The sequence below is a fragment of the Mchenga conophoros genome, linkage group LG4 (genome assembly GCF_057382185.1).
Source record: "Mchenga conophoros isolate Kocher_MC1m ecotype Shallow Benthic linkage group LG4, M_conophoros_male_GT1.1, whole genome shotgun sequence".
In the NCBI taxonomy this organism is placed as follows: Eukaryota; Metazoa; Chordata; class Actinopteri; order Cichliformes; family Cichlidae; genus Mchenga; species Mchenga conophoros.
Window position 1 is genome coordinate 31,900,624 of NC_140529.1, and position 11,818 is coordinate 31,912,441.

At 40.1% G+C, this 11,818-nt stretch overlaps 2 protein-coding genes across 3 annotated transcripts; both read left to right on the forward strand.

Moving 5' to 3' along the window:
- The first annotated feature begins 128 nt into the window (after nucleotides 1-128).
- On the forward strand, nucleotides 129-5,480 carry odad4 (outer dynein arm docking complex subunit 4). Of its 2 annotated transcripts, none has more exons than XM_085271817.1 (11): nucleotides 129-366; nucleotides 449-580; nucleotides 689-842; nucleotides 926-987; nucleotides 1,955-2,105; nucleotides 2,264-2,482; nucleotides 2,571-2,778; nucleotides 3,386-3,472; nucleotides 3,575-3,771; nucleotides 3,925-4,025; nucleotides 4,111-5,171. In XM_085271817.1, the coding sequence occupies exons 1-11, from the start codon at nucleotides 241-243 to the stop codon at nucleotides 4,144-4,146; spliced, it is 1,473 nt and encodes a 490-aa protein (XP_085127943.1). In that variant the 5' UTR covers nucleotides 129-240; the 3' UTR covers nucleotides 4,147-5,171. The 2 variants fall into 2 exon arrangements, with proteins under 2 accessions (XP_085127943.1, XP_085127944.1); XM_085271818.1 differs by having other exon boundaries at nucleotides 228-366; nucleotides 760-842; nucleotides 4,111-5,480.
- Nucleotides 5,481-5,828: 348 nt separating this feature from the next.
- cnp (2'',3''-cyclic nucleotide 3'' phosphodiesterase) lies at nucleotides 5,829-10,513 on the forward strand. Its single transcript, XM_085271815.1, has 4 exons — nucleotides 5,829-5,970; nucleotides 7,465-8,826; nucleotides 8,918-9,042; nucleotides 9,170-10,513. Exons 2-4 carry the CDS (start codon nucleotides 7,503-7,505, stop codon nucleotides 9,635-9,637), a joined length of 1,917 nt encoding a protein of 638 aa, XP_085127941.1. The 5' UTR covers nucleotides 5,829-5,970; nucleotides 7,465-7,502; the 3' UTR covers nucleotides 9,638-10,513.
- The last annotated feature ends 1,305 nt before the right edge of the window (nucleotides 10,514-11,818 follow it).

Consider the following 11,818-nt stretch of genomic DNA (forward strand, 5'->3'; position numbering starts at 1 on the left):
TCACAGTCATAAAGAGGCTTCTAAAATAGGTTTATATCTTTGTTTTGTTTCGGAATTTTAAGAAAAAAGTAGCGTGGAGGTTGGTGTACTGCAGGAGCAGCAGAGGGCGCTGCTTCCTCGCGATTCGTTTGTTGGTGTTGCTAGGATACCAGCTAAACGTGGATCGATGCGTTGGGCTAAAGTTTATACGAGTTAAACTGGCTTCAAGTTGACGGAAAGAAAGTTTAAAAGTGGCCAAAAATGGCAAACATCGACGCAGACCTCGAAGACCAGCAATCTAAGGGCGTATTCGCAACTTTAATGGCCGATGGGAAATGGATGTACCAGGCAGGAGAGTATAAAAAAGCTATAGACAGCTTCACAGAGGTAAGTGTTAAGTGTCGTCGTTACCTTTTCTCTGATTTTTTTTAAGCACTCTAGAAATGGCTCACTTCTTTTCTTTGTTTAGGCACTGGCTTTAAAGCCTAGTGACAAGCAGTGCTTTGTTGCTCGGTCCAGATGTTACCTGAAGATGGGAGGGTTTGACAACGCTTTGAGAGATGCAGAAGCTTCACTTAAAAGAGACAACTCGTTTTTTGAGGTAAATGTTTTTCTGCTGTCATGATAGAAAATGAGTAAAATGTATCTTTATATCCCCGCTAAAGGTTCAGTGCCTATTGTATACATTTGTTTTGAATCACCATTTTAGGGTTTGTACCTGAAGGCAGAAGCTTTATACTACATGGGAGAATTTGAATTTGCCCTGGTGTTTTACCACAGAGGCCATAAACTACGTCCACAAATGCAGGAGTTCAGACTGGGTATCCAGAAAGCACAGGAGGCCATAGAAAACTCTGTTGGCAGTAAGTGTCTTGTTAATAGTGTTGCAATCATCTCACATCTCCTTACCTAAAATATGAGCCGCTTGTTCTTTGCCATCTTTTAGGTCCTTCCAATGTGAAATTGGAGATTAAAGGAGACCTGTCATTTCTCAACATAGGTGGTGAGGTGAGTCTTTGGTGCATATATCTTCAGTAAATAATAATAATAATAATAAAAACAACCCCACTGAGGTAAGTCACAATTATCACAGTACAGCACAAACTCAGTTAAACTTAAGGGACATCATCTTACCAGCTGGGATGCTTAAACCAATGTGAATCGTGCTTTGGTGCATTGGAGAGGTAAGACCAAGGAAACCTCCAAAAGTCTTTGCAGCTGGTAACTAGGATGAAACTAGATGTGTATCTAGGATGGCACATCTATTCAATGTGCCATTGCAATGACGTTTTCTTTGTCTCCCAACACAGTTACCAGAGTGTGGAGCAGTTTGGTCAGAGCAGCATGAATGATTAGCCTTCTGGAGGTCTTTTTGTAGGGCTGTGGCAGTGCTCCTCCTGTTCCTCCTTGCACCAAGGAAAAAAATACTGGTGCAGCTCTCTTTAACAGCCTTTCTCCTGATACAAGTTCCCTTAATTTTTATTTGAGCAATGTATTTAACATGCAGGCTTAGAGGCAGAGCTGTTCTAATGGTACAAGGGAAATAACAATAAAAATGACAGTATTTGTCATTTAGCCAGGATTCGTTGCAGGAAGGCACTACAGCTCGCTGTATATCAAAACTGCTAGACAATAGAAAGATTTCTTCCCTCTTGCTATGAATCCAATGAACAGTTGTCTTGATGCATGCTTAATCATCCAGGTAGGTAAATCCATGTCTGAAGAAGTCACTTGGATGAACAATGAAACATTTCTCCCACTGAAAGAGACTGAAAATGTTACATAAACAGTTAAATCCATGCACACTTAAATCCTATCACCACCTGTATGTATTCTGTAGAACAAGGCTGAGTCATTGCTTCAATTATGTGTCTTGTCTCAATCCCCCCAAAACCCCTGCAGTTTTCTGTATGCAATGTTTAGCCTGACCTGTCTTCTGATGCACAGTGTTATGTTATGTTTCTGAACTGTTAAGAGGGCCAAACCAATTGCAGCTATCCAGAATCTCACAAAGAAGAAAAATCAGAAGACTGAGAAAACCCCAAAGAGTGAAAAGACAACCAAACAACTTCTGGGCGAGTTTTATAGTGACAAGAAATATCTAGAAAATCTGATGAAAGATGAAGGTAATTTGCTATTTGTTCAAATTTACACACACTATATGTTTCTATGTATCTAACTGTCACCTAGCATATACTGTTCAAAATGTTTACTTAAAAAAAACAACTATATCTGTTTCATTCTTGTTGAATAATATTAATAGCTGTTATGTAATGATTTGCAGACTTGATAGAAGGTACAACAAAGAGTGGGGAGAAGGTGAAGGACATCATTCAGAGATGTCTGTCTTACCTTGACACTTGCACTGAATTTTGGCACCAGGAGAAGCCTACTTCTGCACAAGAAATGAGGCAGAAGTTCATGCAAGAGAAATGTACAAAGTGCCGTAATAGCGCACTCTCTTCTGGATTTCTGCTGAAAAGCCTGGATGAAATTGACAGAGGCAAGATAGCATTCTGGATAAACATAGACCTTGATTCTCTCTTTTACTTTCAGTTTAAAAATTCTCACTGTCCTCTTTGTCATCCCAGAGTTTATGTCCGGAAATGCAGAAGGCACTCTGAAGAAGGCAGAAGAAGTCATGAAGATGGTGCAGAGGTGGTCTGAGAAAGAGGTTCCTAATAAAAAAGAGGTTTTGGGCACCTTGCACAGTTGCATTGGCAATGCTTTGGTTGACCTGGGAAACATGGACAAAGCATTGGAGCATCATCAGAAAGACCTGGAGTTGGCCAAACAGTGGTGAGAAGAAAGGCAGAATAGGAGTAAAACTACATATTTGGACGAGAGATTAAATCCACCACACAAACTTCTTCATAGACCAGAACCAGTTCTATAGAACATATTACTATTGACCGTCAGCAGCTTCACTGGCTTCTTGTAAAGTATTGCATTCATTTTAAGATTTAGCTTCTTACTTTCAAGTCTCTCCATAATCTCGCACAACCTTATCTCTCTGGTCTTCTGCACATTGCTACTCCTTGCTATACCTTGAGATCCTCCTCCTCTTTTTCTTTCATTATACCACCTACTCGTCTGACTACCATGGATTTTAGAGCTTTCAGCCGAGTGGACCTCTCATCTTTAGAAATCTCTCCTGTAGCACACTCACAATATTGATTTTCTTCCTATTATTAAAACCAGCATTAAAATACATCCTTTTAAGCTCGCTTATTCTCTTTGATTCTGTAGTATTGAATTTTAATTCTACAATTTTTCCATTTTTTATACATACAGTTATGTGTCCCTGAGTGTCTTGAAAGGTTCCTATAAATATTTTTTAATCACTATTATTATTATTATTATTATTATTAAACATTAAGAAATCTTTTTTTTTTTTTACCTACAGCAAGCTCCCAGGAGCACTGTCCAGAGCTCTGGACAACATTGGCCGAGTCTATGTTCGAAATGAAGAGTTTGCAGAGGCCATTCAAGTGTAAGTAAATAATCAAATAATACCTGCACTTGAATTCATCCAAAAACTATGTTTATTTCTGACACATTTATTTAATCCTTTTTATTCCATTTTGTTTATAAGCTGGGAAAAGAAGCTTCCGCTGGTTTGCAGTGATTTGGAGAAGACATGGTTGTTACATGAGATCGGTTTGTGTTACCTGAAGCTCGATCACCACGAAGAAGCTCGAGATTATGGCGTCCGTTCAGTAGCTGCTGCTGATGGAATCGCCGATAAGAAGTGGCAGTTGAATGCCAATGTTTTGGTTGCACAGTCAGAATGTAATTGGTTATTTATTTATGATGCATCACTTTATATTAACAAAACAGAGACACGCAACTTTAATACTTTACTTCTTAAACCACAGTGTGTTTGAATCAGTCATACTGTTGCACAGTTCTTTAACCTGATCCCAGTTTACTCTTTTATATCAGTGAAGCTTGGAAACTATGAATCTTGTGTCACCCACTTTGAAAGAGCTTTGTCCTATGCCAAACTTCTAGAAGATGATTCTGCCATGGATGCTATTGAGAAGGTTCGTGCTTCTTTGTTGTATACATTCTTTTGTTTTCCTTTTTACGTACGTTTTTTCAGTCCTGACATTTCTCATTTGTTTTCAGGCCCTTCATGAAGCAAAGCAACACCTAACACAATGAGGAACCCCTTCAGTCAGAATGGTTGAGGAAAAGAAGAAGAAAGACTCATTTTGTGTGTGTGTGTGTGTGTGTGTGTGTGTGCGCGTGCGTTCATTTACACACCTATATGGAACACAGCAATAAAGCAGTAACTTAATCAAATGAGAAGATCATATTCAGAGTTGTAAAATATATCCGTTTTATGAACAGTGATTCGTTGTGGAATAAAAGTGTTTATGGGAGATGCTTAAAACTTGAATTTCGGATGTTCAGAAGAACAATGCATACCGACATTTTCTGTAGCATTTTTACTAAAGCTATAATTCTTAAAGCTTATGCAGAATTATAGTAGTTCTGAAAAACTCTTCTTTTTTTTTTTTTAAATGAATATATTCAGGTACAGTCATGATGTAATTGCTGAGCCCATATTTTTGTTCTGTGCAAGTTCCATGACAAACTGAAATGTTATCTGGAAAATGTGTCACTTGATATACAAAGTTCTGTTTACTGATATAAATACTGAAACCTGGCAACCATTAAGTCCCATTAATCAGTATTACCTTAGAGCTTCCATATATAGAGATTAACTTATTATAGAGAACTTCCTTATTTCACCTTCCTAGTACCCCTATTACAAGGCGTGCACTGTGTGATTTGCAAACAGATGACTGCTTCTTGCAAATTTCCCATTGATAGAAACACAGCCTGCTTACAGTTCATAGTTTCTTCACAGAACCTTTATTTTACTGAAGTTTTAATAAGATGTTTTTCCATTAAAGAGAAGTTGTGTTACTGTCACGTACCCAAGTGTTTATGCAAACTTTTTTTTTACTGAAACACAATTGTTGTGATATGAGTGACAGTGTGTGTAGTGCCCTTTGAATTTTAACCACATAAAATGTTTGCATAATATTACCTGTATATGCAAACTAAGATATACTAGAAACCTGTTTGCCTTTTTAAAATTTGGATATCTGTTTTTTTTCCTCTCTTGACTCTGTGACTCTTGTGTGACTTTTGTTTGGTAGTGGTTGTGACAACGGAAAATTACTTCCCTTTCTTTTACTTATACTGTTGTTGATATCTGTATAATTTAATTTAGTCTGAGGGTAGGTTAAAAGGAGGATATGTTTTATAAACACCTTTATTCGTGATTAGGACAAAAGTATTTGTGCCTGAAAACATAATACTTTGCAAAGTGAGATTCAGCCTTACTGTCAACTTTGCATTGTGTACAGGTTTAAACAATGGCTTTTCCACTGACCCAATGTGAACAAAATATACGTAAAATGGAACAGAGAGCTGTAACAATATGGATAAGAAACTACAAATGAGGTATCAAATATAAATAGGAATTACAAGAGATATATTAAAGCCTATATAACTGCTATAGATTAAAATATGTCTACAAGGTTCTAATTGTCATTAATATTTTAACTGCCATTCATTTTATAAAATGGGGAGTATAACTAATTAAACAGCAGATGCTCTATTATGTTAATATCAGCATCTATTAATACTATTTTGTCTGTAGTTTTAGTTCCATTCACGAGCTTCTCCTGAAATCAATGCAAATACACTGGAAAAAAGAAAAATAACCGATAAAATAAAGATTAGATTAAAGGTACAGCTTCCACAAAAGACTTCCGGTCTATAGGGGCGTGTCCTTGACCACGCCCAGATGCGCGTTCCCGGGATTTACTTTTTTTTTTTTTTTTCCGCCTTCCACCCCTTGAAGAGTGGGGCGGGTACCCGTCTGTGCTCAGGATTGCGTTGTCATTGTATTCAGAGAGAAACGCGTGGTCAGCGGCAGCCACGACCAGCTCCACAGCAGCGACATAACTGGTAAGCGGACGTTTTAGCGAACAAAACTCTTTTGAACTGCTTGCTTCAACGCTTTTGTTTTCCCGAACTACCTTAAAAATAAATTGGCCCAGTAACACGCGTCGACTTGTTTACACCCTGCGTGTTAAAGTTGTCGAGTCGTGGCGTTGCGCCTGCTGATGGTCCAGCTAATTTCTACTGACTGCCAGATTAAATTGGTTTTGTCTGGGCTGCTAACGGTAGGTGCACGCCACTCCCCGCCTAGCCACAATGTGCTGATAGTAAAATGCAGGCTAATCGCCAAACTCCCATCGATTTCCTTTGTTTAAAACGGTATTTAAGGTCCTCTGGAGGCTATCTCATAGATTTGGTTAAAAGAAATAGTTAGCGTGGTGTCTTTAATGTAATTCAAACTTTATTTAATCAACAAAATGAGAATTATCGTCATTTACTGATTATTGTGTATGAGATAAAGACGAACCCATTTTTTTTTTCTGTTCTTGTTGCCCCTCTTTGTGTCTCTGGTTTCGATTGCTGTGCATTTAGGGTTTTGTTTTTTGTTTTTTCTAAACTGGAAAACACCGGGATTAACGACGGCCAGCTTGGCTTTGTTGCCACATTGTTTCGTGAGAGCTTCCCCCTTCTCCCCAATGACACGTCGTAGTTTCACCCTATCTGTTAAATCCAGCGTTTAGCAACGCTTTAATATTTGGTCAGAGCTTGCCATACGGTTACACTATGAAGTAACTACACTTCCGCGATGCCCCATTTTCTTTATTGCCCTTTGTCTTGTTTTTTGCTGGCAAGCTGTGGCGCATATGCAAGGTTTTAATACAGTGCTTTCCCTCAATTTACCAGTGAACTGGAGATTTTTGTGGTTTTACCAGATGAATAGGAATTCACGTAAAAGGGGGAGGAGAAGAAGACGGCATTCTTCTTTCACTTCTTCTATGTGCACAAAGCTGCAAAACCCCCTCCGTCTCCAAAAATGAACATTAAAGCTCAAGTTATTTGCATGCCAGAATTTTCTTTTTTTCTCCCCACCTTCTGCAGATGTAAAATAGTGTGTGTGTTACTGATTTAGGGGAGAGGAGTATAATACAGCCTCTGCAAATTTTCAATATTGTGTAACTTCCCCTTAAGACATTCTGATTGCAATTCTTGCAGCACTGTTTAAATTGATGACCATCAAAAGACTTCAGAAGTGACAGTTATGGGGGAAAAAAAAGACTAGGAGTTCCTTTTTCAAATATGTTTGCTGCACATTTGCATCGTCAGTTGTAGTTAAAGTGGGGTGTTTTTGTTTTTTGTTTGTTTTAACTGGAATTGATTATTTTTCTGTCTGATACACTTCTGGAAATCCCAAAATGTAACCTGGTCTTAAATTTTTAAGTTAGGCTAATGTGCTAGATCCGTTTTAAAAGTGATAAATGAATTTAATATCCTTAGTGAGCCTTTCCTTTCCTGAATTCAGTAAATTGATAAAACGATTTGTCTTCTGATTGTATGTTTAAGGTACATGGTGGTGTTTAAAGTTGGACTTTGAACCAGAAATGGATACTGAGAAGAGTGGTGAGGTTTTAGGTGCGTCAGAGACTCCACAGCAAGCGGAGACTGCAGTGGAAAAAGCAGCTGTGGAGACGCCAGTGGAATCCACAGAGCTTGAGAAGTCACCAGCTGCTGAGGAAGCAACTGGGAAGATGGCAGTACATGGTCAGGAAAGCGAGGTCGTGAAAGAAATGGAGGCGCTGAGTGTGACAGACAAGGTGGCGATGCCCACAGAAAAAGCTGATGCAGACTCGGTGCCTGGCGCAGCAGCGTCACAGCAACCAGAAGAGTCATCTGAAAAGAAAATCTCTGAACAGCAGCCAGAGAACAACCCAGAATCTTTGGCTTTGCAAACGCCCCTGGCAGAGAGCGCCCCTGAACCAGCGCCAGAGAAAGCGGCCGAATCTGTTCCAGAAATAAAAGTGCAAACATTACCTGACTCGGCCATGACACAGCAGCCAGTAGATACACAGCCACCGGGCCCAAAAGAGAAGGAACAAGCTGAGTCTGTGGGAGAACTGCAAAAAGCAATGGATACTGAGGCTGAAGGTGACTCCGGAGCTAAGCCTAAGGAGAAGGAAGAAGCCAAACCAGAAGAGACTGTTGTGGTGTCTGACACTTCTTCAGAAAAGCCAGCAGAAGCTGATATGCTAAAGACTGAGGCTTCAGCAGAAGTTGGAAATGTGAGCCCTGAGTCGGAGCCTCAAAAAGAAGAGGATATCGTCCCAGCTTCTGGCTCTCTGTCTTTTGCCCTTTTAGAACAGGAGCAGACCAAAGATGCCCTCCGAATCTCTCGTACCCTTGTTGTCCTTAGAGGCCTTCCAGGGAGCGGTAAAACCTTTTTGGCACGTGCCATAGCCGACACCTACAAAGACCACTGCACCGTCATTAGTGCTGATGACCATGGTGTTAAACCTGAAAAACCAGAATCTAATGCAGAGGGCTACAAAGCACTGGATGAAGCTGTAGTTGCTCGTTGCACAGACGGAAACTCTTCCTCTGTGCTGATAGTGGTAGACGACACCAACCACACCCAGGATCGCCTGGCCCGTCTAGGAGAGATTGCCGAGGAGAACAATCTTGTTGCTATCTTCTTGGAGCCAAAAACTGAATGGAACAGAGATCTTGGACAGCTGACCAAGAAGACCAAGCGTGGCCTAGAGGAAGCCCATCTGGCAGCCATGAAAGGACCACTTGAAGAAGTGTCCCTTCCTCTTTACTTTGGCTGGTTCCTTCTGTCCTCTATCCAGGACAAGATTAAATGCACGTCAATGGACTTCCTGAAAACACTGGACACCTTGGAGGCCTTCAAGAAACATTTGATTGACTGTGAGTGTCTAATTTTTATTACCAAGTAACTGAACTCTCTTAATTAGGGGTGAAAACTTATTTCTTTCTTTTCCTTTTTTGTCATAAACAGTTTCAGGAAAAGCTGAGGAGGTGGACCTTGAGCAGTACTTTCAACCAACAGGAATTCTCCATTGCACTACGAAATTCTGTAACTATGGAAAAGCTGAGGGTGCCAAAGAATATGCAGAGAAACAGGCAAGAAACAATTCAATTTTCCCAGAAATGAAAGCATTATTCATTTACTTGTAATTGCTGAACTAACATTGAATACTAACCATAATTTCATTTAATTTGATCTCTTTTTGTATTTCCTCTTCTCTAGGCTGTAAAAGATTCCTATGGTTCCATCTTCGATCTGTCACTTGGTGCCCTCTTTGTAACCCCTCGCACATTTGGTGCCAGAGTGTCTCTCACTGAGGAACAGCTTCAGTTGTGGCCAGCTGATGCTGATGCTGAAAAGCAGGTGGAGTCGGTCCCCGCAGCTGCCTCACTGCCTCTGGGAAGCCGCGCCCATGTCACTCTGGGCTGCGCAGAGGGTGTCGAGCCCGTTCAGACGGGCATCGATCTGCTGGAAATCTTGACCTTGCAGCAGGAAGGCCAGCAGGGGGAGCAAGTTGAAGAGATGGAGCTCGGCACGCTGACCTATTACGGTACGGGAAAGTGGCTGCTCAACCTCAGAGAGCCAATTAGTGCACCAGCCTGCTTCTCCAGCTTCTACGGGTGCAAGGAACCTGAGCCGACCAAAAAAGACCACGAGAAGAAAAAGAAGCCAAAGTGTATGATCTTGTAAATGGCAAACATGGGATGTGTGAGCTAGGATGACTGGAATTAAACTTGGGCTTCTTCTGTGCAAAGTTTGTGTGTTAGTTTGGGGTTTCACTTATAGCCATCCTAAATCCACAAGTTGTGTGCCTTTTTTACCATTGATTTGCACCACAACCCAAGATGCCTTCAATCCCATTAGGCTTGTTAACACGGTTCAGTATTTTCTTTTACAGATCAGTGCCAGAGGTTGCAGTACCTGGCTGTTTGAGGTCTTGTTAGCTGCAGTTTTACATAGTCTGCCCTCCTTCAGCTCCACTTATCACTTCTTTCTAGATTTCCTGTCTACATCAGTGTTTCTCACTATACTCAGCTGTGATAAACTAGGTACTTTCATTGCATGCTATGACGTATTTACACATTACTGACCTGCTAAGAGTAGCTCTGCCACTTTAACAGAATTTGTCTTTCCTTTGACGTAGTAGTGTCATTTCTGTGTGTTTGCGCAGCCTAGGAAGTAATAGTGACAATAACATATGGGCCAAAGTTGCGTATTTGAATAAGTGTATTAGATTGAATGTCATTTTTAGAGAACCTTCCTAGTAAGAATCTTTGCACTGTGCATAGTTTGAGAGGGAGAATGCTGATGGCATTTTGTTTCTGCAGCTTGCACTTAGTACTTATCAAATGCTGTGAATCAAAGTCCATGTGTTGCAATTTTCTTTTTTGTACTGCGTAATACTCATTCATTCTCTACAAAAAGCACTTCATGCATTGAATTACAATTTGTATCCTGTGATGGAACCTTCTGAAGGGCAAGTCCTACTTTGTGTCGCTCTTATGAATCACTATTTTTGCACTTGTTTTGTACACTTAATAAAAAGAACATGCTTTGCTCCAGTAATCTGTCTGGTTACTCTGGTTCCATGCATGCAAACTGAAAAAGTCATTATCTCCAGATGGTCGTTTTCTCACAGTGCTTGTAGTTGAGCACTCCAGCAGAGGGTGCTGTTGGTTGCCCCATGCTGCCATTACACTTTGTTTTTGTTTGTGGTAAAGTGTTGCCTGCAAACCATTAATAGCTTGTCATTTAACGTTCAAGAACTAGCTTTAATACTTTGCAAATACTGCAAGAAGATATGAAACATTACAATCACAGATTGGCTTGCAATACTTGTCTGAACATCGGTGTACCTTGCACAAGAATCTGGCACAGTATACATGTTTCAAACTTCTTCATAGACATGATGGCTGCCAAAAGTATTTCACGTGATGAAGCAAGTGCTCAGATGTAATTGCATTTATAAGCTGACATGGTTAACATGTTCTAATAGTGTGATATTTCATCTATCCTTCTATTACCCCATTAGTTTTAAAAAAATCCATTAGTTGTGCATACTGTTACAATACAAATACTACTTCTGGTTCCACCTCAACCCCCCCCCCCCCCCCCCCCCCCAGGCTGTATTGATTTTTTTTTTCCTTTTTTCCCATGCCGCTATCTAAAGTGCGCTTACCCTTCACTGCACCTTTTGAGCTAAAAATAACTGACCATGGATGGGTAAACTCGGCCATAACCCGGTGCTCTATATGTCATAAAGTTGACCTCTTAGTTCATTTTCTGTGCAAGACTGGATGTGCTGGTTGTGTGTTGGATCAAGTGATTTCCTCATTGGCTCAGGGTAGATAAAGAACAATGACAACCAATCAACGTCAGGGGTGCACGATCGCACTGTTTTCGTTCTCTGCCAGGTTTGTGAGAAAACCATTGATAGCTTCAAGTGCTCCCAGAAATCTTTCCTCTTATTGTTTCTAGTATGCCTGCTTTTCCTGTGTAAGGTTAATCTCTGTCGATGCTTCATATTTTAAAATGTTATTATAAATGTATTATTTAATTGTCTGATTATCTTCAAGCGCAGTATGAATAAAACTGCCCACTCACACATCCATCAATAAAGACAATAATGTAGGAAAGATGCGCACGTGGGCTAAAAACGTTTAATATCAAAGCTATAGCTACAGAAGCAAAAAGATAAGCATTAAAAATTATGTATTAAAATTAAATTACATATATACAGTGTTACCAGTTTATTTGCCTCGAGTGTGTCTTCCGTAACTTAGTTGTAATATTTCTTACTGTTCATGAAGGCAGCAAAAGTGTACGTTATGGAAAGAGCCAATCAGAGCCCAGGAAACATCAGCTAAGCCT

Coding starts and splice junctions, on each gene's coding strand:
- cnp (XM_085271815.1), top strand. CDS start 7,503: ATGGATACTGAGAAGAGTGGTGAGGTTTTAGGTGCGTCAGAGACTCCA. Junction 8,827..8,917: donor CAAGAAACATTTGATTGACT/GTGAGTGTCTAA, acceptor TGTCATAAACAG/TTTCAGGAAAAGCTGAGGAG. Junction 9,043..9,169: donor AAGAATATGCAGAGAAACAG/GCAAGAAACAAT, acceptor CCTCTTCTCTAG/GCTGTAAAAGATTCCTATGG.
- odad4 (XM_085271817.1), top strand. CDS start 241: ATGGCAAACATCGACGCAGACCTCGAAGACCAGCAATCTAAGGGCGTA. Junction 843..925: donor CATAGAAAACTCTGTTGGCA/GTAAGTGTCTTG, acceptor GCCATCTTTTAG/GTCCTTCCAATGTGAAATTG. Junction 988..1,954: donor TTCTCAACATAGGTGGTGAG/GTGAGTCTTTGG, acceptor TGAACTGTTAAG/AGGGCCAAACCAATTGCAGC.